Source organism: Chiroxiphia lanceolata, chromosome 6 (assembly GCF_009829145.1).
Source record: "Chiroxiphia lanceolata isolate bChiLan1 chromosome 6, bChiLan1.pri, whole genome shotgun sequence".
NCBI lineage: Eukaryota > Metazoa > Chordata > Aves > Passeriformes > Pipridae > Chiroxiphia > Chiroxiphia lanceolata.
Genome location: NC_045642.1, coordinates 25,541,751 through 25,566,826, shown reverse-complemented (window position 1 = coordinate 25,566,826; position 25,076 = coordinate 25,541,751). Strand labels below are relative to the sequence as shown.

General features: G+C 56.2%; 1 protein-coding gene across 7 annotated transcripts; it reads left to right on the top strand.

The window, feature by feature from the left end:
• The first annotated feature begins 59 nt into the window (after positions 1 to 59).
• On the top strand, positions 60 to 24,318 carry LARGE2 (LARGE xylosyl- and glucuronyltransferase 2). 7 transcript variants are annotated; one of them, XM_032691451.1, is made up of 17 exons: positions 60 to 110; positions 5,524 to 5,683; positions 6,982 to 7,082; positions 17,562 to 17,735; positions 18,018 to 18,274; positions 18,669 to 18,751; positions 19,036 to 19,159; positions 19,597 to 19,768; positions 19,924 to 20,028; positions 20,294 to 20,406; positions 20,513 to 20,638; positions 20,780 to 20,935; positions 21,049 to 21,212; positions 21,480 to 21,758; positions 22,116 to 22,262; positions 22,432 to 22,627; positions 22,740 to 24,318. In XM_032691451.1, the coding sequence occupies exons 4-17, from the start codon at positions 17,636 to 17,638 to the stop codon at positions 22,935 to 22,937; spliced, it is 2,220 nt and encodes a 739-aa protein (XP_032547342.1). In that variant the 5' UTR covers positions 60 to 110; positions 5,524 to 5,683; positions 6,982 to 7,082; positions 17,562 to 17,635; the 3' UTR covers positions 22,938 to 24,318. The 7 variants fall into 7 exon arrangements, with proteins under 7 accessions (XP_032547342.1, XP_032547347.1, XP_032547346.1 ...); XM_032691456.1 differs by lacking the exon at positions 6,982 to 7,082 and having other exon boundaries at positions 21,058 to 21,212; XM_032691455.1 differs by lacking the exon at positions 6,982 to 7,082 and having other exon boundaries at positions 21,055 to 21,212.
• The last annotated feature ends 758 nt before the right edge of the window (positions 24,319 to 25,076 follow it).

Sequence of the window (25,076 nt, the reverse complement as noted above, 5' to 3'; positions counted from 1 at the left end):
CCCCGCCGCGCCCCGCCCCGCCCCGGCCAGCCGAGCCGGGCCGAGCGCCGAGCGGGCGATGGGCGGCGGGGCGGGGGTTTAAAGGAGCGGCGGCGGCGGTAGCCAGGCAGGTACGGCGGGCTGGGGCCGCGGGGAAGGTTGCGAGGGGTTGTCCCGAGCGGGAGACGCGGTTGCCGCAGGGTGAGGAGCCGGGGTACGAGCAGGTTTGGGGGGGCCCCCGGGAGGGACACGTTCCTTGAGCGCCGCGGCGGGGACGGGGTCTGCCCACGCGTGGGTCTGGCGGGCCGGGGTGGCAGGGTGCGGGCTGCCGGGGGCTGCTCGGGGGAGCTACCGGGGCTGGCTGCGGCACCCTTAAAAAGTTCCCGGTGGCGCTGGGGAGCGAGCGCGGGCACCGGGAGCGGTGCCTGCCCCACCGCCCCCCTTCGGGGAGCGGCGTACGGCAGCCTCTGTCCCGGGGGCGTGCTGCGGGGCGGGGCTCCGATGGGCACCCGCGGGCGTGCCCGGGTCGCTGCTTGCCCGGCAGTAGAGAGCCGTCGCTCTGCACCTGGCGAGGGCTCTGCGTGGGGAAGGGTGAGGTGTGACCGACCGGGCAGGGGTAGCCCCTCTCCGTTCGGGGGGCTGAGCGGCCCGTGCCCACCCACTGGGTGCGGGGTAGGGGGAGGCGCTGCCCCGGAGGCTGGGAACGGTCGGGGAGCCTCGGGAAAGGGGGCTGCCATCCTCTTGTCTGTACGTGGCAATGTCTATCCCCATCTGGGGCCGGGAGGACCGAAGGAGGGAGCAGAAGGGCCGGGGTCGGGCCGTGCAGTGGCGGCTCTCCCGGAGCCCACGCAGGACTCGTACGGCCCCGCCGCGCTCAGTGTTTGCCGCACCAGCTCCGACCCCCTTTCGCAGACGGGAGGAGGCGCAGGGCCCGCCTGGCTGCAGCCTGTTGCAGAAGGGGGCTCCAGCCTGTGCCCGGTACCGTGGCTTCTCGCCCTCCCTCCGTGCCATGCTCCGGCTCTGCCCCCCGCTCCTCCGGGAGCGTCTTCCCGCTCAGCCCAGGCTGCCGCCCCTGCCCGTAGCCGGGCCTGGCCCCGCACGCCGACGGGGCAAAGATCGGCGGCGGTGCCCGTGGGCCAGAAGGCGCTTCTTGGCCTCTCGCAGGGCTCCCGGGTGCGCACAGAGCTGGGCCGAGCTGCCCCTCCTTCCTCCTGTCCGGTTACCTCTGCACAATGGGCACAGTGTGTGCCTGCGGCTTCCTCGGCGGGAATTACAGTTGCATGGGCAGGCACTTTATCCGTCCTGATCTCTCTTTCCTCTTCCCCCGAGGGTTTGTTTTCCAGCAGGCTGAGTTCAAAAAGGGCACGAGATACTGCTGGCAAGCAGTCTGGCGCTAAACAAACCTTTTTAGTCAGAATCACATGGATTAGACTCAACTTTCCATTTACCTGCGGTGCTACCTGTGAGCTTCTCTGCCTTTCACGGTGGCTGAGCTGCTAGTGTAAGACAAAGGTGGGTGAGATAGTACCCAAAGCCTTTGACAGAGGTCTGGAGCAGAGCTTGCTGAGAGTAGGTATGTGCTGCTGGTGACTCTAGGGGCATATCCAGTGCAGACTGGCAGAGCTGCTCTCCTTCAAGGAGAAGCTCTAGCTCTGCCAGACAGCAATCTGAGAGCCGGCTGCCTAGGAGACTACCAAAGACACCTTGTCTTCAGCCAGAGGTGAGCTTGATGCACAAAGTCCTTGGGCTACTCTGAACAGCATAGATAGTGTGATTCTGTCTCTGAGCAAGCAGCATTTTGACAGCCACTTCTTCTTCACCCCTTGCCCCCACCTCCCACCCACTGTCATGTCCCCTTTGGTTCATCTCCTTCCTACAGTGCACAGTTCTGGAGGACAGTTTGAATAGCATCATACTGCCTTTTTATGGTAAACAGGCTGCAAGGAAGCACTGTAGGAGGGGTGGCTTCTCAGAGCAGCAGCAAGCCCATGAGATTGGGCAGGACTTAAATTGCCTTGGCTTACAGTGCCCATGGGGGGGGGTAGAAGGTGAAAGGCTGGGTTGAGTGGCTAGTTTCTCTCTTGACGGTACCCGGAATGATCACTGAGCAGCTCTTTCCTTAGTGCTTACTGTTAGTCTGGGTGCTGAGGACTTGTGCTTACTGGAAATCCACTGGCTATAACTGAGGCCAAATAGTTCCAATGCTCTGATGATGAGGGGTGCAGGCTCAGCACTAATGGTAGGAAAAGAAGTAAACAAAAAAAAAAAGCAAACGTTCTGCCAGCCCATCTGTGGGTACAGTGCTGAAGTCCAGCTTGCTTGGCTGCCAGAGTCTCACTCTTTGCTCAGATCCACAAGACCACACCATTTCTGGGAAGCCGGACTCCAGGCAAAGCACTGCCATGGGTCTAAGGCAGTTCATCCTAAGTAAGCCTTACTCAAAACATGTCTTCAGGGTGCTGGGGTGGGTGAGGACGTTTTCATACAGCACCTGCCAGCGTTAGAGCTGGGGAGCAGGATGTGGGAGAATAGACTCGGTATAATGATGCTTGGCTTTGTCTTGGGAGATTAGTAGTTGGGGTGGGAAGAGGATATTCTCCCCACTCGTATCTTCCTGCTGTCCTTCTACTGTCAGGAGGGAAGGACCCTGGCAATATGAGCTCAGGGATGTGGATCTTTCCGAATGTGACTGGAAGGGAGCAGTTCTCATGAAGCTTGAGGTGGCCTTTCTGGCCCCGTCTCCTTGGGACATCCCTTCCTGCCCTTCTCAGCTCCGACTCCATGGTCTGGCCATGTATTTTCTTTGCTTCTGGATGAGCTCAGCACATACTTTGGGATAGCTAGGGATAAATTATTACTTGCTCCAAATAACCTGTAGACTGAGACATGTCAGGAAGTATTTTAGTCCCTGTCACATGAACCCTGCCTAGAATGGAAGGCCTGATTCACTCACGGTATCCCACTGGAAGCCAGCACCTTTCAGGAGAGCTCCAAAGCTCTGTCCAAATGAGAAGACAAAGGCAATGAAGCATACTAGTCTCTGAGCAGCTTGTACCTCTGATCTCAGACAGCCCTCCTGGGGTCTGGAAAGTCAGCAGCTGGCAGAGGATGAACTCAAGGATGTAATCCTTGAGTTCCTGAACTGAGTTGCTGACAGGTCTATTACTTGAAGTAGTAGTCTGAGGGGAAGGGAAACCCAGGTCAAACAAGCTTAAGGGGCCTTTTATGTATATTTTGACTTGGAGGCATTTTGTTGCTGATCTTTGTCAGTGTACTCCTGCCCTTCCCAGCTTAGCTCAGACTTGACATCTCTGGAGAGACTCTTTTTGGCTTCCCAAGAGGAACAACATGTCTGGCAACGTGTGCAGAGCCCTGCTGCGAGATGGTGACTGCCTCCTGCCTCCAGATGCCTTTTCCAGAAAGCCATTTAGAGCCCTGGATTGTTACTTGGATAACTCTCTTCCCTGATTCATTAGCAATGTGAAGTCTCTCCTGTAATACTCAAATCTGCCTGTGCCAAAGGCTGAGAAGGAGAGGCCATGTCTTTTAATAACCATGTGATGCAGTTGGAAAAAACTTTTGGACACGCAGTTCTCTGGTGGCCTGAGTTGATGGAAACACTCCAAGGGAGAGATACAGCTGGGCCCTGAGGGAGAGGACACTGCAACTGCTTTTTGGAGGGTGGGAGGCAACTGCCTTTCCCCAGCTTTACTCTAGCTCCCCTGACCCCACCTGGACAAGGCAGCACACCTAGAGATCAGTCCCACCAGTCTCCAGGTCTTGCAGGTCCTGTGCACAGTGTTGTGTAAATAATTGCTGGTGGCTGGGTTTCACCTGTGTGACATGGGCTCTACCCTGGAGGTGAGGCTCCTGCCATGTGGGAACAGGAACTCTGCTGTCCCAGTGGTGCTGGTAGTCATGCTGTGGTGGATCCCAGTGGGCAGCACTACTGTGTGTGGCAGGCATGTGCCTGGCACTCCCACTCAGTATTAGCTCTGCTGAAGGGGCCTTTGCTTTTCCAGCTCTTTGCTATTGAAACTACTCGGTGGTGTTGCAGGCAGCTTCTGCTTCCTGTCCCATGTGGGTGCCAGGGACTTGGCTCTTACCTGCTGAAGTGCTCCCTGGAAATGCAGAGCTCTGGTAGCACAAGGGAGAGTGTTTTGCCTGCAAAAGGGATCTGTGCTAGGAGGGTTTGGCATCCTGGTTCATATCCTGTTCCCCCTGCTCCAGAAGTATCCATCTTTGAGGTTCCACTCTTAGACCTGGTCTGAGGCAGGAGCTGACAGATCAGGACAGGTAGAGTGGGGATGACATATTTAGACATCCATCTCCTGATGGATGTCTGTTTACTGACATGCACATAGGATCTGTATGTGTCCTCTCACTGGCTGCCACTTTGTAGCCAGAATCTGAGGGAGACTCGCAAAGCAAAAATAGTGTCAGGCTTTGTTGCTGAAGGAGGGTTTTGCTGTGGTGCTGTACTTCATTGTTGGAGTTGATGGATTTCGCTGTTCAGGTAGCAGCTGTTTTTATTTTTTATTTCCAGCTCTTGTAGGGATCAGTGTTACCTCCCTTGTGTCATACTGTGCTGTGCCAGGTTGACCTGGGTTTTGCTTTATCTGGAGGTGTGCAACAGTACAGCACACTGCACACTTGTTTCTCTGTTTGGGGTTTTAAAACAGGTGAGACAGAGCAGTTAGATGCTTTTGGTAGGTTTTTATCTGCTTTTAAGGTCCTGCTCCTGCTGCATCTTGGAGCAATGATGTTGTGGATAGAGGGGCTTTAAATCAAAACTCCCAGTTCTTCTCTAACTCCTTTGCCTCAGCATATTGGTGTGACTGTGCTTCTGGTTTGGACTTTCTCCTGATAACAAGACAATAATCTTTGTAGCCTCCTGGGAGAAGGGCTTATCCATTTCAGCCTGCAGTTGTGAAATGTGTGTGCAAGTGGTGTGGTGGTTTTTGCCTGCTTTCTCTCCCTTCTGACTTTACCCCTCTTCTTTCCCTGTGTGCATCTATTTAGAAAGACTTCCTTAACTCCCATTATGGGACTGCCCAGGGTATGTCACAGGGGCTCGGGTTACTGGATGTGATAGTTAATCCCTTCATTGCCTCACGAGGTAGACGCTCGCTACTGCTATCATGTTTGGGAGGGGGCCAGGGAACTTGCATCCCTCCCCCAGCTCCTCATCCTGCTGAAGAGCTGGTGTGAAGACTCGTGTGTTGCGATGCAATACAGTGGCTGTGGCTTTGCCAGCAATTCTAGGGACACGTGTACAGTCCTCCTTGCGTGGGTGGGGAACGTGCTACGGGACAGTGCAGTGATCTGCAACTAGGAACATGCAGTGCTCAAATAGTCATTCTCCCATGGGCTGTCTGGGTAGCCTTGGGTGACACTGAGCTGTGCTTTGTGACAGGCTGGATGAAGGGGACAGGACCAAGGTGTTGGGTGCCATTGATCTGTGACACTCTTGGCTGTGCAGGGACCTGTCCCCAGAGCTCTCTTATGCAGTGGCTCTTCACGTGACTGTCTTTTGGGTTTCAGATGACAGCAAGCTCCAAACCCCTCAAGTACAGCTGAGATGTCTTATCTGCCCTTCAGACTGTGAATCCTTGGTTAAAGGGAGTCCTCACAGCCACCACCAGGGCCTGCCAACTTCTCCAGCTGTTCCCAGCTACTCCTGCAACATCGGCAGCTTTCAAAGGTTAGTTACCATATGTGTTAAGCAGATCATTTACATTTGGTGCTTCCTTTCTGTTTTAGTGCTTCTAAATGGGTAGACAGGATAAGTGCATGGCAGAAGGGCCTGAGTCTGTGGGTATTTGGGACCAGTGGGGAGGTCCTGGAGACACAAGCACTAGCACTTGTAAGCCCCCCATAGCCCAATTCTCTGGAGGGAAGGACCAGATTTGCCACATGAATCCTTGGAATAAAGTGTGATCCCATCTCTATGGCTGTTCACTTCAGTGTGCATATCTGGATTCTTCTCCCCAGGCACTACTATGTTCTATTGCTTGTTTCTAGTGTAGTGGGTAGTAGGTCACTGGGACCTGGACTGAGGAGCTGGAAAAAGCTCCCTGGGCCAGGAAAAATGGGAAGACCCCCATTCTGAATGCTGGGAGCTTGTGCTGTCAGCAGCTGTCCCAGCAGCTTCTTTTCCCTCTGTCCTTTACCTCAAGTGTTTCTGTGAGGCCACTGTTTCCAGTGGCCATCTCTCTCTCCCCTACCCCTCATTAGTGCAGGGTTTGGCATGCCAGCAGGAGGGAGCCTCAGCATGTCTGTGCCTTGATCGGATTTGTCAAGGCTCCTTCCCTTTTCTTCCTGTTCATTGAGGTCTGAAACAAAGCAAACAGAAGAGAGGAATTCCAAAGAATAGCAGTGAGGGAAGAGAGGGACGTAGGAGTGACAGGCTGCCCCTGCACACATGCACCCCCCTGCCTTTGTCTGGTGGGGCAGAGCTGGAGGCAGAGCATTCTGGGAGGCAAGGCCATTCCCTGGCACTCCCATTTCCAGCCGTGGCACCAGCTGCCTTTCTCCCTGTGCTGTGGGGTTCCTGTCCTCACTGCTCAGGTAGTTTCCAGAGGCTCAGGCATGCTACCTGCTTTCAGCATGGGCACAGTGGGCCTGAGCGCAGCTGAGGGAAACAGGAACTGGTTTGTTTGTCATGGACTGTGGTAAAAGGTTTCCCTCTTTACCTTTGTCAGGAAATTTTCCCCTGCCAGGCAGATCCAAAGGAGCCTGGCATGGAGCTGAACATCCTGCCTGGGTGCCAGGGCAGTGAGGCACCGGCCCCTCCCTACCTAGGAGCCAGATAAGTGCTGGAACAAGGCCCTTTTGTGCAGACAGGCCTGTGAAGTGGAGACAAATGTGCTCTGGTGCTTGTATTGTTTCCCAGGAGGCAGGGAAGTCAGGAGGGAGTTGTGGCCAGCCAGACAAAGCTGCCACAGGTAAAGCTTTGTCCAGTCTGATGGATCCCCTTGTTCTATCCTTTGTCATCCCCAGGCCATTGCACAGTTTCCCCTTCATTCTGACCTCAACCCTCCCGTAGATTGGATCAGGGAAGGCAATAGGATGCTCAACAGCTCCGGTATAAAGCACTTAAGGTAAAATACATCCCTACTAGTGATGCCCCCCTTTTTGCAATTAAGCCACAAGGAACAGCCTTTAAGCCACAGCCTGTTTCCTTTCCTTCTTCCTCCGTGTTCTCCAACTTCTGGCAATCTTTGCACTCCATGGTTTAACTAAAGAGCAGAGTAAAGTGCTTAGACTCCAAAATGTGCAGATTAGGGGGCTACTAATCCTTTTCCTCAATGGGTGCTCACATCCTGTCCAGTCTGTTATCAAGCTTCTGTTCCCTGAGTGGAAACTTGGCTAAACTTGAGACCTTTACCACTCCTTGTTTGCTGTGCAGAGGAGGAAGGGTGAGGGGTGAGAGGAGAGTCACGGGGGGAAGCAAAGTGAGCTGTGGGCTTCCAAAATTCTCAAGGTGGGTTTGTAGTCAGCACTGGGTGTCTTTGCTTCTTATGCTCTGTCTGGTTTTGGTGTTCTAGGAGCAATAAAGCAGGGATTTGGTGTTTTTGTTTTGGGTTTTTTTGAGTGCTGTCTTCCTGTTCTAACAAAAACAACCTTTCTGTCAGAGGAAGCAACTGCTTCCCTGCGTGCATTTGTGATTATATACTGGATGATCTGGTTCAGGTCTGTGCCTTCCCTGTGCATACACCCCTCTCCCAATTTCCCAGCAGCCTTTTCTGTGCTCTTATTCCCAGTGTATGCCCAAGTGAGCCATGCTGCAGCACTCCTGGAAGAGCAGGGCTCCCTGCTGAGAGTGGGAGGCTGGTGCCTGCCAGTGCTGCATGAGGCTGGTCCTATCCTCATCTGGGGAGGCTGAAATCCCTTGATAGGACATGCTGTCACTGAGAAGGGGAAGGTGGAGTATTTGTGAATCTGGATGGAGCCACCAGCAGGGAAGAAGGAGTAGTGAGAACAAGTGTGATGGAAAGGATAAGACCCTTCCTAGAAGTAGGAGGGAAACTTGACCCTGATGGTGACAGGGTGGGCTGAGCTCTTATGCCTTTGTCTGATTCCTGGTGCAGGCTGGGCGCTGCACAGAGATGGCTGTGGATTGTAGGAGACATGAACTTCTGTCCTGAGCCCCTCATCTGCTGCTTGGTTGAGTTGAGGTATGCTGTTTCTTCCCTGCCTTTGTCCTTTGGTGTGCAAGTTCAGGGTTTAGTTCAGCAGTGCGAGAAGCCCCAGGAATGGAAACACAAAGAGAAGCGGGAGGAGGAGTGCTGGGAATGGTTAGTAAGGAGTTTGGGTCTTAGGAGTGTTCTCCTTTCCACTGCCTGGCTTTAGAAACTGCTTCCCCTTTGGGATCTACTTCCTGTCCTTTTTTTGCCCCTATTAGTCACTACTTCATTTCCAAAATGCAAAATGCCCCATATGCTTTTTTGTACATAAGTTTGTTGTCTTAGCCTGAACAGCAGCTTTTTCTCCACACTGTTGCAATGTGTAAGCCTCTCTGTAGCTCAGGAATCGCTTCAGGTCTTACAAAGTGTCCAGGGCACCCTGGCAGTATTGCTGCTTGGGATTTTTAGAACCTATCCTGAGCCATCCTGGTTTGCTATTTATAGTGCAGTTGTTCCATTCCTGTGTGGATGAGTTCTGCTTTCAGCCTTGCTTGGGCACTGAGGGCACTGATGCCAGGAATAGCTCTGGACAAGGAAGATAGGCTGCTTAAGCACAGTTCCCAGTTCGGGCCAGTGTCTGGTAGAAGAGGCACCAGGCTGCATCCATGAGCTGTGGCTCTCTGTGAGCAGCATCTTCCCCTTTGGCACAGCTGCTTTTCTGGAAGGAAAAAGGGATTTGCAGAGGAAGTGAAGGAATTGCCTTTCCTTGTCAGGTGCCTTGTGTGTGTTCCTGGCTGCCAGACTACAGTTTGGCATTCCAAGAGATGGCATTTGGAACAGTTGCTGTCGTCACAAGAGCCAGCAGGACTAGCGAGGGACCATGGTGCAATGAAACTGTGTGAGCAGTGGATTAGGTTGGATATTAGGAAAAAGTTCTTCACCCACAGAGTGGTTGAGCACTGGAACAGGCTCATTAGGAAAGTGGTCACAGCACCCAGTCTGGCTGAATTCAAGAAGTGTTTGGACAATGCTCCGTTACATGGTGTGATTTTTGGGGTTGTTCTAGCCAGGAGTTGGGCTCGATGAGTCTTGTGGGTCCCTTCCAGCTCAAGATAGTCTATGACTCTGTGCTTGCACTGTGGAGGGCTGTTGGCATGGGAAGCCCTGCTTCTAGCATGTCCTTCAAGCAGGGGTGCTGACCTTGTGTGTCCTGAACTACTGCTCAGTGGGACAGGTGGATGCCCTTTCAGTGGGGCACCTGAGGGCCCTACTCTCCTCTTCCCAGGTGAGTGCCTGCTAGTCCCGAGGGAGCTCGAGCTAAGGCCTGAAAGGAGCCTGCAGCACAAAAAACATCAACACCTCCTCAGCACTGCTGCTTGGGCAGAGCTGCTCTGGCTTTGGCTCATGATGATTTCAGCTTGTTTGGAGAGCAGAGCTGAAAAAATAACTAACTGCTTGATTTAGTGCCCAAAATGAAAAGCTGGATGGAAAAAAACCACAACATAGGCAAATTTGAGAGACCTTTTATCTTTTCTTTTAAATGTAACACAGCTCAATTACAAACAAAACAATGCAAAATGAGACTTTTTGCTTGGAAAACAAAGCATTTTGTTCTTGTCCAAAACTTGTATTGAAAGAGGAAATAGGTCTGAGCTGTCTGGAAACTGCAGTTTTCAATCAGTAACTATTCAGCTGAAAACACCTACCCAGCTCTGCTAGTGACAATGCATGGCAGGCACCTGAGGGCCTGGCTCACAGCCATGCCCCTGGCACCTTCTCAGAGGTGGCAGGGAGGACAGTGTCATACTGCTTGTGAACTTTTCCAGGCAGAGAAAAGTCTGATCTGAGGTTGTTGGAGTCCCTTTGTCTTCTTTTTTGCTGTAATTAACCTAATTAGTTTTGCATGAGATGATGGAGACTCCACAAGCATGTGTAGGGGGGTAGGTTTGGCCAGATGTGGTGGGATATGGTCTCCCCTATCTCATCAGTGGGCAGCCCCTGGTGCAGGTTGCTCAAGAGCATTTCAAGGGAAAAGGGAGATTTGGGGCATGGGGGTGGAATCTTTTGTTAGTTCGTGCACATGGACACTGTTAGCTGGAAACTTGGGGTGTCAGTACTTCACAGGATGAAATTCCCACCCCTTGCTATATGGGCATGATGCCTGCTAGGTGTTCCAGCTGTGCTGATGGCAGGGCTGGAGTTGGTGGAGGGCTTACTGACTTGGATAAAAGCTGGAGCTCGTAGCTGCTGACCCTCTTTGGCTCTGACCCCAGGAACTGCTGTCTGCCACAAGACCACGGTAGTGAAAGCATCAGAAAATGGCAGGGGTGAACAGGTATTGATGCCCAGAGCACATCCGGAGACCAGGACATGGTGAACTAATGGATCCAGAGCTGGCCATTAGCTGCGGTACAGACATCAGCAAAAATGCAGATAGTAGAAACCTAATCCCAGAAGAGGGAAAGGGAACTGGAGATCAGCCCTGATGCTGCTCCTGTTTCAAGAGGCAGTTGAGGTCCTCCTACCCTGAGTAATGTCGCTGCACAGTGCCCAGGCCTGGTCCCTCCTATGCCAGGCTGTGCTGGCTAGGGAGGCATGTGGATGAGATTTGATCCAGGACTCTGTAGACTCTGTGCCAGTGTCAGAGCAGCTGTTGTCAGTTAGGCTTGTGCTTCATCAGGCCCAGAAAAAGGTCAGTTGGTGTTGATACTTCACCTGCCGAGTATCCTCTTGGCATCAAACAACTTATAGTGCAGGGAGGTAAAGCTGGAAGCAGTGTGTTGAACAGTTACCTCCTCTTTGAGTTTCTTGGGGGTCTCAGTAGCAAATTGGCAGAGGCCATGGGGGGAAGAGGCGCAGAGGTCACCTCCAGGTGCCAGGCTGGAGCAGCTCTGGTTACGCCACCAGGCTGTGCAGGAAATAGGCTGAAGTGGGAAACCCATGACCAGTATGGACATGCACAGTGCTCGCTCAGCCTGAGCCTGGCACTGTGGTCACAGGGATAGCTGAGTGCTGGGGGAATGTGGGCTGCTCCAGAGCCATGTCCAGACGAAGGGTTAGACAGCCCTTGGGTGAGGGGCTTCCTGCTGTCAAGGTGTGATTTGGTCCCTGGGAGGTGATCCTTAGTTCTAGCCTGGAGTGAAACCCAGCTGGTAGTGTTGGCATGTCTGGGTGGGTGTCCTGAACAAATATAGCAAATATGCTGTAGCTCGGCTCACACAGAAGCTTTCAGGGTCTATCCTGCTGTTTTCCTGCTGCAGTGAGGGATGCAGCACATGCAGAGGAGTGAAAACCAGCACCCTGCTTTCTGCTGCCCTACTGCCCCCACAGACATGGTTGAGGGCTATTGCCAGCTGGATTCTTCCAACTTCTTCTTGGGCCTAACAGGAGTGAGAGCACTTGGGGACTGTGTTGCTAGCTGGGTGGCCCCCTCTTGCTTTGCCTGAGAGTTGTGGCAAAATGCAGCTGACCAGCTTGTAAGCTTTGTGGGATGTCTGGTAGGCTTAAGCCTCCTACGCAACACTTGCACACTCTGCTGTGGCACTGGACTCCTCACATGTGCCCTGCACAGCCCTCTCTTGCTGGGGCTCTGCCAGGCAGCTGAATGCAGTGCCTGGTTGTGGACAGGGAGACTGGATGCAATGTTGCTTTGCAAAAGCAGACTATGTCTAGCAGGGCCTCATGGTCGGAGTCCTTGCTAAGAGGAGTTGCTCCCTGATGCATTCCTGGGGTTTCAGGCATGGAGAGGTAAGCAGAATGGCATTCCTGTATCAGACCCAGCCTGAACTTGCCTGTTTCCTCTGGAAGCAGGGAAACAGTCTGGTGACGGAAATCCCTACTTCAGCCAAGCTCAGAACTTCAGCACCCTTCAGAGACTGTTTGCTCCTCTTCCCCAAGTGCTATGCTTCTGCCAGAGAAGGAGAAGCTTTATACTTTTCAGTATGACCTTTGCAGAAGGTCAAAACTGAACTTGAAGTGGCAGGATTGTGTGTGTGATAATCTTACAGGCCTGAGGAGAGTTTGAGAATGAGCTGTAACTGAGGTGCAGCTGCGTGTTGCCCCAGGAGGATCTTATCCTTTCTAGGATTATCTCTGCAGCTTGGTGGTGTTGGGGACAGTGGGGGAAATGAGGATGCTTCCTTCTTTTAGAGCTCACATGTTAGTATCCAACTCTGCAGGTGCTGCTTGATCCCACATCTAGAATGTGGTGGCTGTTTTGCCACAGGTTGCTCTTCGCAGGGAAATATGAAGGTGAAATTCTCGATTAAGTTTTGCTTGTCATAAGACTGGGGAGGGAGGGACGGCGTGGTAATCCAGAGCATGGGGTTTTAATCCTGTTCTTCTGGCCAAATTCCATTCCGCCTCTGTAAATTCCTGCAGCTACCCCGCTCTGCACTGCTTGTGTGGTATCTGCTGGCTGGCACAGCCCCCCTCAAGTGGCAGCATTTTAGCCATGGGGAAGGGGACAGGGAGGTGACCCTGAATCGTAAGGCACTTTCTCAGATGGATGCTGCGGTACATCCTTTAAAGGTGACCTGCTGAACAAGGAACCAGCCTGTCCCCTCCCATCTCCAGTTGCCTCTCATCATCTCCAGTTGCCTCTCATCAAGGTGTGGTGCCAGTCTTAGCTTCAAGGCGAGTTGCCAGTCTGGCTTTGAATCACTTGCCACAGCTTTCAGGCCCTTCCTCATCTTTTACAAGCCCTGGAAGCTGCCGTGTTGGGCTTCTGCTGAGGGAGTCTAAGCAGGTCAGCTAAACTGTTGCTGTTCCAAAAATGAGACAGGGGAGAAGGATTTGGAGTTTCTGTTGCCTACAGCTAGGTAAGACAACAAGCAGCATGGCTCCATGAAGTCACTCCTCTGCTGGCTGTCCTGCAGCTCTTTATGGGGAACAGCCAGGCTACCTCTTGACTTGCAATGCCTGGAGGGGAGGCAGTAGAGGGACAGCAAGCCTGGAGCTGTCCCTGTGCCCCTCTGGGCCACTGCCCTGGGACCTGCAGTCTAGCTGTGCTCAGCATCCCTCTGCAGGTGCACATTAGCTCTAGAAGAGACAACAGGTTAAGATGCCCATCCTGCCATGGGCCTTGCTGCCAACTGGTGCTATGGGAAAACAGGGCTGCTCTCCTCTGTGCTTGCAGGGCTGGAGGAAACATGCTGATGCAATGCTGAAGTTCCCACTGCCAGCTGTCCCTAAACATTAACTGCTCACCTGACACTCACTGAACCATAAAGAGTGAAGGCCAACCAGGCTGAGCCATAGTCCTGCAAAGAGAGTATCTTGGAGGAGTGGGGTGCCAGCACATGGGCAGCTCTTGGGGGGAGCCTGGGGCAAGCACGGTGAGAACACTGTCCCAGGAGTGAAGGCTGCTTGTGCATGGAGGGGTGGCCAGCAGGAAGCAAGCCTTGGGCTCCTGCCCACACCTCAGAGGTTGGTGTGAGCATGCACTGGTGTTTGTGCAGCTGCCCAGCTCTGCTGGCATGACATTCCCTGTCCCCTGGCCATCGTCCTGTTGTCACTGGAGGCAGGGTGTCCAGGCATTAGATAAGACCTGGATCCTGCCTGCCCATTCCCTGGCATTTGCTGTTAGCTTCTTCCAGCAAGAAAGGAGACTCAGGTGCCTCTTTCTGTCCCATTTGCCTTGTCCCCTGATCACTGCTAAAGCAGGAGCTGGGAAGAATGTGGGGGAGGGCGGATAACCTGCTGCGAACAGCACTTCTGCCCCGCACCCACGTGCTGGGATTGAAAACCGGCAGTATTGGGAAACCTCTCGTCTTACTGCTGGCTGCACTTGTCTGGCATGAGCAAGGAGACTGAGGAGGGAGGGCAGAGAGGCTCGGTGCCATGACTGCAGGGAGGGGTAGAACCAGGAGGCTTGCATGCTGTGCCACAGCTGCTGGTACCCCCTGTGCCCCTTGCCTAGGAACTCCTGTGTCTTTAACGTTTCACGGAGGAGGAGAGACTGTGTAGCTGCCTTCTGGCTTGTGATCTCCTCCCCACCCCTGTGAACATCCTAAAACTGCCTCTGCCGTGTCTGTGCCTACCTGTTCCTGCCCTGGCTGGGTCTCACCGCACTGGGTCTGGTGCTGGGAGCAAGCAAGTTATGGAGAACAGGAAAAGCTGTGGAGAGGCCGCGGTGGTCAGCCGAAGCAGGAGGCACTTTCCTCTCCCAGAGCGTGGGGAAGCCCTGCGTGGCCACTGTCTCAGCTGAAGCACTAGTTACATGATGGATGGGACGGGGGCAGGGCGGTCCCGGGATCTGAGCTCCATGTGCCCCGGGCCCGGTGGGGGAGCAAAGGGAAGGGTTTCTCCCGTGGGGAGCTGCTGGCTCAGAGGAGCAGCAGGGCAGCCCGCGGGTTTCCTCTCCCGGCCGGGCAGGGCAGAAGGGCGCTGCTGAGGATCTAGTCCCTGTTGTACCCGGGACTCTGCGGAGGCAAGCGGGAGCTGCCCGAGCGGGAGGTAAACGTGCCTCCCAGGGCAGGGATTTGGGGGCTGCCTGGGCGCACACCCGGCCTGCCCCTGCCCCGGGGCTCGGCCCCTGCCCGTGCCTCTGCAGGTGCTGCTGTGGCTGCGCAGGCAGGCCGGGGCCCGCCGCGGCTCGCTCGAGGCTGTGGGGTGGAGGGGCAATTTACATTTCATCAGGAGCGCCGTGCTGGCGGTCTGCAACCCAGCCCCTCTGGCTGCTGCTGGTGGCGGCTTCCTCCCAGCACACCGGGCCGCTTCCAGGCACACGCGGCACTGGACACCACCGGCAGGGGCTTCTCCTTCCGCTCCAGCCCCGGGCAGGGGCTGCCGCCTTTCCTCCGCTTCGGGGCCGGGCGCGGGGAAGCTGCAGGTAGAGCCTGTCTCCGCATAGTTAGCATTCCCAGCCCCGGCCTCCTGCCGCCGTCCTGCTCGCTCCCGGTGACTGGGACAAGTCTGAGACATCGGGGGGATAGTTCTTTCCTTTTCAAATCTACGGTGGGGCTTGAACCCTCTCAGGTAAGGGGCAAGTGCTCAAACGGTGGCCAATATCTCTTCACTCTGGGTAGCTGAAGGTCTGCACCCCACCCTCGCCATACTTGTGTCCTGGGCTGGCCATTCAGCCTCTCCTGGCTAGCCATGGGGAGACTGGGTGGGCTCTGCTGCCGTCCTGAGCCACCTGAAATCTCTCTGTGATGGGACAAAGCCTCCTGCACCTGCCCCAGAAAAGAAGGAGGTGGGTGGTGGGTAGGGGGTAGATAATCCTGAACATTCCCTTATCTCAGTAAAGGAGGGTATTTGAGGCCTGGGAGCAGGAAGGGGGATGGAAGGAGAATGGATTCCTCCGAATTTAGTTTGAGCAACTCCGTGCCTGTGGCACTGGGGGCTCTTGAGTAGAAAGCGAATTTAATCTCTTGTTTTGTTTGTTCTTTCTTCCTCTGGAAGGGGGGCCTGCAGGGCGTGCGGGGGGAGCTTGGGTTTGAGAGCGGGGAGGAGGGGGGGAAGTGTCAGATCTGGAAGGGAGGAGTAAAGGGAGGACGGGGAACAGCAGCCCCGGGAGGGAGCAGCAGCAGTGGGCTGCCAGCCGGCTGGGGAGGCGCCGGGGAGGGAGGCAAGGGGAGAGGCAGGTAAGGAAATCGCTGCCTGGGGGGAAGGCGAGCGTCCAGGTGAGGAGCGGGACAAGGGGTGACAGGAGGGATGGGTGTGCTATGAGGGGTGTATGGATGGAATCCTTGGGTGCTTCTGGGAGAGGTTTTGGAAGCTGGCTTGCTGCAGGTCCCAAAATTGCTGTTCTGGTAGTGTGCTCACATGCAGGTTGGGGACAGAGTACAATTCCTGCAATGAGGGGCCATGGGGGCAAGCAGGAGCAGGACAGGCTCTGCCGTGTGCCACCACCTTCTCTATCCTTCATTTGTGCTGAAGTTGCTTCCTTGTCCCTCAGCTTCCCAGACTGCTGGGTGCTGACTGACCTCCCTGATCTTTCCTCACTGCTCCCCTGCCCCTCCTGCCTGGCCTGGGCATCCCCTAAACTTTGTGTGGAGCTTGGCATGAGGGATGGGAGGCAGGCTGATAACAGCACATGAAGACCTTGCCAGCATGTCCAGCATGACCCATGGCTGTGGCAGGGACAAGGGGTGCCTGGGCATGGTGGGCTCCATGTCTGAGCTCCCCTTTCCCCACCATGCCCATGCTTGGCTTGCTCTATAGAGCAGAAAAGGAGGTCAATGCCGGGCCTGGCTTACTGGGAGCTGTGGTGCCAGCAGGACCCCTTCTCTGCCAGGAAAAGGAGTGTAGCCCTCAGGTGCCATGCCTACTGCCATGTGGACACAGCAGCATCCCCAGTGGGCTAGCATGGCCATGCTCCCTTGGGCTGGCCATGCCCCAGCCCTTGTGGTGCCTGAGTATTCCTCGCTGAAGGTGGACAGAGCCATCCATCCCGCCCTCAGCTGCGATTCCCGCAGTGGGCAGGCGCTTGCCCCAGGGGCCCCGGGGAGGGGTGTGTGTGTGTGTGCTCTCCCAAGCCGCCTGCTCGAGGCCCCGCGGCCCCAGGGGCATCTGCACATCAATGGACTTCAGCGGGGGTGTGTGCAGGGGGAGCAGACCCTAATCCGGCCCATTCATCCTGACGGCAGCTTTTGCTGAGCCTCCAGATGTTGCTGCGCCGAGGGCTCGTTATGGAGCTGCGGGCAGGGGGGCAGAGTGAGGCCAGGCTGCGGGGGGAGGTGGGTGGCCCTGCCCCTGGGGTCTCTGCCGGCCTGAGTACCTGGCTCCGAGGGTCTCGGGGCAGGGCTCTCCGCCGGACCCGAGCCATGAGCGGGGCTCAGTCCGCGGAGGAGCGTCCCGCCGGCAGGGCGAGGGGGCTGCTCCGCCCGCCCCGTGCCCCAACGGGGCCGGGGAACGAGTTTCACCGAAGCGTTTCGGGCTTTGCCACCGAAGTGGGCGGCGGTGTTAGGTGCGGGAGTTCCCCGGGCCCCGACCGTCCCCGCGCCGCGTCCTTGAGGCCGTCTGCCCGGAGTAGCCCCAGTCCCTCGGCCTGCCCGGGCGGCGGGGGAGGGACCGCGCTCCCTCCCACGGGCAGGCTCCGTGAACCGCCCGGCTCGGGGAGGCCTCGCAGCATTGCCTCTCCCCTCCCTTGGGAGCCTTGGCCTGTGGGATGGCAGGGAGCAAGGCACACAGCTGGGCTGAAATGGCTTGGAGACCTCCTTCCTACCCCCACCCCCCCCTCCATGTTTGAGATCTCCCCTCTGCGGGCTTTGTAGCCCTGGCAGGGTGGCAGGACAAGTCCTGGGGGGGCAAATGCCCCAGCACAGGGCAGGAAGGTGCCAGCTGGGAGAAGCTGTGTCTGGAGTGTTGACGGGCACCTGTCTTGCCGCTGCACTTGTCCAGGTGCTGTCTTGGAGGGAGCAGGCAATGGGGGATGTCCTGCTGGGGGAATGTCGAGACACCTGGTTGCAGGCTGCTGGTGACACCTCTCTCTGCTTCCCTGCCCCTCAGGCTCTAGGATGCTGGGGCCAGCCAGGCTCGGGTTGCCCACCTGATCCTTGCCACCTGTGTCCTGCTGGCACACCATGTTGCGCTCCTGGCGCACGAAGCTGAAGCTGCTGCTCGCCACAGTGACCCTGGCCATCCTCCTCTCCTGGCTCTACCTCTTTGTGGGTAGCCTTGAATGTGAGTGGGTCCTTCTCTTCCTCCTTGGATCAAGGGAAAGTGCCACAGGAGGTGGGCAGCAGGGGATGAGGCCTTAGGGTGGGTGCTCTGTGGGCGTGCAAGTCACTGCAGGTCTATCTGACCTGGGGGCATCTCCAAGGACATCTGTAGGGATCAGAGGAGCAGAGCTGTGATGTCGGCTGGGCACTTGTGAGGTGTGCTGGGAGCTCTCAGCTGGGACCATCCACACTGGGCCCTACTGGCCTTGCCATGCCCGTCACATAACCTGTGTCTCTTCCACAGATGGCCGCTTCCTCCTGCTGCCACCCTGCCTGGGCGAGCAGCCAAGCCGGGATGTGGAACGGGAGGCTCTGGCCTCACGAGTGCGCAGGGTGGAGGAGGAGAATCAGCAGCTCCGCCTGCAGCTCAGCCAGGCTCAGATGGAGGGCAGCGATGGCAGCCCACAGTGGGGACCCTCTGCCGAGGATGGAGATCTCCCCAGGGGTGAGAGGAGCAATCATACAGCCTGCCCCAAGCAGCAGACAGTGCACAAATGTGAGGTGGGTGATGGCACTGGCATGGTGATATTGTGGGATGGGAGGCTGGGACCCTGGTGGAGCATGGATGTATGTGCAGCCCACCTGGCACTGCTCTCCCTATGCTCTGGCCATGCTGGGGCCTCATCCTGGCTCTCCATGGTGCTCAGTGAGCCACAGTCAGTGGGTGAGGGCATCTTCCTTCTCCAAAGAGGGAGGCCAGACAGGCAGAGTGGCAGCCAGACTCCTGGTCCCTGTTTCTGAACTGGGGAACTCCTGCCTCTCTCTGGGGCTCCTTCCATAGGGGATGTGCTGGGTTATGGAGTCTCTCCGTGTGGTGTGGTCCCAGGGAGGAGCTGACAGTCTCTGAAAGGAGAGAGTGTCCAGTCTCAAAAAGGTACCATTTGTCTCTGGGCAGCTCCTGCATGTTGCGATTGTGTGTGCTGGGCACAACGCGAGCCGGGACGTGGTCACCCTGGTGAAATCCATCCTCTTCCACAGGTAATGGGGAAGTGCTGTGCCAGAGGCCCACTGTTTGGGGTTCCCAGATGAGCTGCTGCAGGCTGCAGGGGGCAATGCTGCGGGAGAGGGGCTAGGGCTCCTCTCTAGCCCCTGTACCACTGCTTAGAGGGACAGAGAGGGATTTGTTTCTCCCAGAGGGCTGATTTTTCTCCATTTGCCCCCCTCCAGCTGATGTCTGTCCCTCGGGAGGGATGGGAGTGATGGGGACTGTGTCTTCTTCATCCCACTGTGGTGCTGAGTGCTGCTGTTTTTATCCTTGGCAGGAAGAACCCCCTCCACTTTCACTTCATCACGGACTCTGTGGCCCACCAGATCCTCCAGACACTCTTCCAGTCCTGGATGGTGCCTTCTGTACACGTCAGCTTCTACAATGCCGATGACTTGAAGGCAGGTTCTTGCCCTTCTCTTTGCCCTGTCCCAAGCCAGTGTTCAGAGGGTTGAGGGGAGTAGCAAAGAGGGGAGAGTAGATGGAGGTTCATTAACTTTTTCTTGCTGGTCCCTCGCTCACCCCCTCCTCTTTCTGGGCTTGTTGCTGGTGCAGCTGAGAAAGGGGCACAGGGCTGGTACTGGAGGGGTGGGGAGGCCCCTTGGAGTAGCACTGCCTCTGTGGCAGAGCTGAGTCCCCCACTGAGCACTGAAACACTGGGGTCCAGGTGGGCATTCCGGTGGCTGAAGGGAATGCTCCAGGCTTGGCTGGCTCCACAGCAACGTATGCTCTTTTGTTGCTGGCCTCCTCTGCACGGGGTACTGGGCACACAGAGCTGTCCTGCCCAGGCAGGGGAAGGGCTTAGCTGTGCCCAACCCTGAGCTGTGTTGCCTTGCAGCCAGAGGTGTCGTGGATCCCCAACAAGCACTACTCTGGCATCTATGGGCTGATGAAGCTGACACTTACCAAGGCGCTGCCCTCCAACCTTTCCAAGGTCATCGTCTTGGACACTGACATCACCTTTGCTACTGATATTGCCGAGCTCTGGGCTGTCTTTGGGAAGTTTTCTGGTGAGGACAGGGTGCCCCTGGGGCCCTGGCAGGGGCCTGGGTGCTGGGCTCAGGGTGGCAGTCCCCACCTGCCACAGAACCAGTGTAGTGTGTTTGCCTGGGCCCTCTGAACCAATAACAAGATGAGCTGCATCCATGGCCCTCTGTTTCCTCAGAAAAGCAGGTGATTGGGCTGGTGGAGAACCAAAGTGACTGGTATTTGGGCAATCTGTGGAAAAACCACAAACCATGGCCGGCCCTGGGACGTGGCTTCAACACAGGTGAGTGTGGGCTGCCAGGGTGGGCCCTGCAGCCTCATGGCACATCCAGCTGAGTCAACACAGCACAGGGAGGCTGGGAAAGGCTGAGGTGAAGCAGGAGGGTCTGATGGGAATGAAGGGGCTGCTACAGCATCCCAGGGTAGCGTGGGTGGGTGCAGAGAAGCGGCATATCCCAGGGGATGAGGGAATGCAGGCTGCTGTGCTCCAGCTCTGTAATGGCTGGGTGCTCCCTCAGTGACCCAGTGCCCTCTTCTCTGGCACTCAGGGGTGATCCTGCTCCTGCTGGACCGTCTGCGTCACCTGGGCTGGGAGCAGATGTGGCGGCTGACGGCAGAGCGGGAGCTCATGAGCATGCTCTCCACCTCGCTGGCCGATCAGGTAATGGTCCCTCCTCTGGGGTGGTCAGCCCTTCTGCATTCCCACAGCACTGCTGGCATGGGGGGTCTTCCTCTTCCACTTGTGCACTCACCTTTCTCTCTCCTAGGACATCTTTAACGCGGTGATCAAGCAGAACCCATCCCTGGTGTACCGGCTTCCCTGCTTCTGGAATGTGCAGCTCTCTGATCACACCCGCTCAGAGCAGTGCTACACTGAGCTTTCAGATCTCAAGGTGGGTGGATTTGCTGCCTTTGAAACTGTAAAGGGCCTGAAGGACACTGGAGGTCCATGGGAGTCAGCATGGGGTCTGAGGGCTTGGGGAGCACTGGGTGCTGCTGGCTTCCCTTCCACGGGGTGACACACTACTGCCCAGGTGATCCACTGGAACTCACCCAAGAAGCTGCGGGTGAAGAACAAGCATGTGGAGTTCTTCCGTAACCTCTACCTGACCTTCCTGGAGTATGATGGGAACCTGCTGCGCAGGGAGCTTTTTGGCTGTGCCAGTCTTCCCAGCCCACCCAGGGACCAGGTGAGGGTGATTGCGACTGCCCCCAGCCCCAGAGCATGGGGTGGGTAGAGACCACACAGCCTCCCCAGCTCCCTGTGGGGCTCTTGCTCTCTTTCACCTTCATGGTGTTGCAGCTACAGCAGGCGCTGGAGGAGTTGGATGAGGATGATCCCTGCTATGATTTCCGCCAGCAGCACCTCACGCAGCACCGAATCCACCTGTTCTTCCTGCAGTACGAGTTCTTGGCGTTTCCCAACCCTACCGATGTCACCCTCGTGGCCCAGCTCTCCATGGACAGGTACTTGCTGGTAGGACCAGTGGGAGGTTGGATCCCATCTCTACTCCTCCACTGAGGCTCCACAGCTTTGGAGCTACAAGGGATTCTCATCTCATTATCCTCACACCAGCATTTTGCAGTGAAGAACAATACTCCAAGCTGGGAGCATCAGTTCCTCCTGAACTGGGCTCGACTGGCATGCAGCTCTTTGGCAGGTGCCCCGTTCTGGGTTTGGTGAAGCTGCCACAGAGCAAGTCTGCTGCTCATGCGCTGCCCTCTGCTTCCCAGGTTACAGATGCTGGAGGCCATCTGCAAACACTGGGCGGGCCCCATCAGCCTGGCACTGTACATGTCAGATGCTGAGGCTCAGCAGTTCCTGCGCTATGCCCAGGCCTCAGAGGTGCTGAGCGCCCGCCGCAATGTCGCCTACCACATTGTCTACAAGGAGGGGCAGTTCTACCCCATCAACCTCCTGCGAAACGTGGCCTTGGCCAACACGCAGACGCCGTACGTCTTTCTGACGGACATTGACTTCCTGCCTATGTATGGCCTCTACGATTACCTCAGGTAAGGCTTTCTCCAGCCTGCTCTAGCTGAACCTGCAGGGCTCCCCAGGCACCAGAGTTTTCAGGAAAAGCCCTAGGCAGCAGTCCTCAACAACAGGCCTGGGAGCTGTTCCCTTTGTGTTCAACCTCAGGATCCTGCCCTTGCTTTTGTCAGAGGAACAAGGATCCACCCAGTGGATGAGGAAGGGGCTGTGGCTGTGAACATTGCCCCATTCCTCCTACCTCTGCATGGTACCACTGCAAATTGTCCAGACATTAATATCCTTCTGGAGTGGTATGCAGGCTGGAGGGGCTGAGGAAGGAGGCCGTGGCCATGGCTTGCAGCCAGGGAGACCTCATACCCTTCCTATCACCATAGGAACTCCATCCAGCAGCTGGAGCTGCCCCAGAGGAAGGCAGCTCTCATTGTGCCGGCATTTGAGACCCTGCACTACCGCCTGACCTTCCCCAAATCCAAAGCAGAGCTGCTCTCCATGCTGGACATGGGCTCCCTCTACACCTTCAGGTAGGGACTGGAACTGCTCCACTATCCAAGGGGGGCTGGCAGAAGCCAGTTTTGTACCCTTGTGCCTTGGGACTGTGCACCCCCTGTCTCAGAGGACCCCCTGCATCCTCCTCCTGTCTCAGGGAGCTGCCAACTTTGCCCAGTGTCTCGTTTCCATCTCTCCCCGCAGGTACCACGTGTGGCCAAAAGGCCACGCCCCAACAGACTACGCCAAGTGGCGGACGGCCACTGTGCCGTACCGTGTGGTGTGGCAGCCAGACTTCGAGCCTTACGTTGTAGTGAGGCGAGATTGCCCCAGGTATGACCAGAGGTTCGTGGGCTTCGGCTGGAACAAAGTGTCCCACATCATGGAGCTGGATGCGCAGGTGGGTGAGGGGCTGCTCCTGGTACCACAGAGGCGCTGGGTGTGGGGGCTCTTGGCCAGGCAGTGACGTGTTGGTACCACCAAGCTGATGCTGTTGCTCTGTCCCCTCTCAGGAGTATGAGCTGCTGGTCCTGCCCAATGCCTTCATGATCCACATGCCCCATGCCCCCAGCTTCGACATCTCCAAGTTTCGCCTGAATGCAGGATACCGGGGCTGCCTCCAAACGCTGCGGGAGGAGTTCCACCAGGACCTGTCACGGCGATATGGGGCTGCTGCGCTCAAATACCTCACCGCCGAGAGAAGCCTGTGACACCTGGGGACAGTGGGTGCGGGGTACAAGTAGCACACTGGGAGGGTGCAGGGCCTCCCTCCTCCCCCTGCCCACCACCACAGCCCAGCTTGAGGGAACGGAGGTGGCAGCACAGCCTCTCCAGCCCACCAAAGGGATACCCACAGATAAGGTGGAAGATATCAGCTGCAAGAACAGGTAGTGCCTGGAGGTCAAGCTACCACAGCCTTCCTGAGTTACAGGGGAACCTCCTTATGCCAGGGGGTCAGCTCTCCTCCCTCCTCTCTTTTAGTAGATGTGGGTTCCTTAGTCTTCTCTAGCTCACTTGACCTTGAGGCCTGGCTCCTCCAGAGGCCTGAGAGCTGTGCCATACCCTGCTCTGCCCTTGCTCAGTGGTCCCAGTTCCAGTCCTTGCATACTCCTCTGGGGCTTTGGTGAGCGAGAGATGAAGTTGTAGAACATCCCTTTGTGGAGCAGGCTCAGAGGAAGCCTCCCAGCACCTTGGGAGCTCCAGCCAGGGAGTACCAGGAGTTGTTGGAGACCTGGTTCAAGCCCAGATCTAGGCTGGCTGGTTAACAGCAGAGAAGTATTATTACTCCCAATCCATATGGATGCAGTCTCCAGTGGAGTTGGCCCTGCACGGGTGGTGCTGGAGTCACCCAGAGAAGGATGAGCTCCCAGAGCAGGACAGGCTGTCTGCTGTCCCCAGAATGAACTCCCAGAATAGACCTGCACCTCCAGTCTGGGAGCAGCCGTGGCGGTAACAGACCTGTGTTGTGTTGGCAGTGCCCCACAGGGCCGGGCTGCGAACCATGGCCAGGAGCAAAACAGCAGCTTCATGGGCCAGTGCATGCTGAGAGAAGTTTCTGGCAGGGACCACCCTGCTCCTCCCCAGCTCCCGGCAGCGCAGTCATTGCCATCAACAATCAGGGATGCGACTGACACTGGACAAGACCATAGCTGAGCACTGTGGCAGGAACCCTGTGCCAGGAGCAGCTTGACTAGACACTGTTCCACCACTATCACACACTGGAGCACAGAGGATGCATTGCTTTCCTCACGCTGTTTAAATTATTTAATACTTTTCTCATAAGAATTCAGTAATTAGGGTGTCTGGGGTTCTTCTTTTTAATCCTTTTTTCCTCCAAGATGATTTTGCTGATGGCCCTGGAGGCTCTCCGGGCCAGTTGCTGCTGCAGCCTCTGCTGTTCTCTCCTTAGCTTTGCTCTGGGCTGCAAGAGCTAGAGCTAGTTCTGTGCAGGGGTGAGGATTTCCGTCCACGGTGGGAGTGACTAAGAGGAGCCATACAAAGCACGGGGTATGGAAAGGGCACAAGCGCCTCTTGCTTTTTTCCTCGTTTTAATTTAATTTTTAAATTAAAGCTTTTTTATTCTTTTTCACATTCTTGTTAGAACTGCCTGGTTATTAATTTTTTCCCCTGGAGGGAAGACAGCAGGAAGAGTGCAATGGAGGAGTAGCCTGAGCCTTGGCTGTGGAAAAGCATCACTGGGCTTGCTCTGCCTGGCATGTTTTCCTGTTGGGCTGGCACAGTGGGAAGGTTAAGGAACAAGGAGCAGCAGCAGGCAAAAGAAAGGCCAGTGTCACCAAGTGGCAGGTGCACCGGTCTCCTGCCAGCTCTGAAAGGGTTGTTAGGCTCAAGTCTGATGGTTCCCAGCACTGCAGCAGGGCCCAGGCAGCCTGCCTGCACAGCCAGCACCCCTGAACTGGATCATGGGGCTTCATGGTTTAGGCATGTAGTCAGTTTAAACGCCCCCAAGTAGAAGGGATGTAGTTTCATCTGGTGGTGCTGCAGCTCATCCCCGAGAGCAGCATGCTGAGCTGGATGCTCTGCCATGACCTGCAGGACCTTTCCTCACCCAGAGGAGGGAGGACAGGCACCCAGCTCTGGCCACAGTGCAAGGAGTGGGACCAGGTGAGGCTCTCTGCTGAACAGCCTTGGCTTTGTAAGAGTGTTGGGAATAAAAGCTGGCTCTTGGGCCCCATGAGCCACCAGCCTTGCATCTGCAGGGGGGGAAGATGAGGGTGGTTTGCCAGGAGCAAGTGTTGAGGCTTTACTTGGGAAAGGGCTGGGAAGACATTGCTCATCACAGTGAAGCCATGCGCAGCTCCACCCCACCAGTCCCTAGCAGGCAGCTTTTG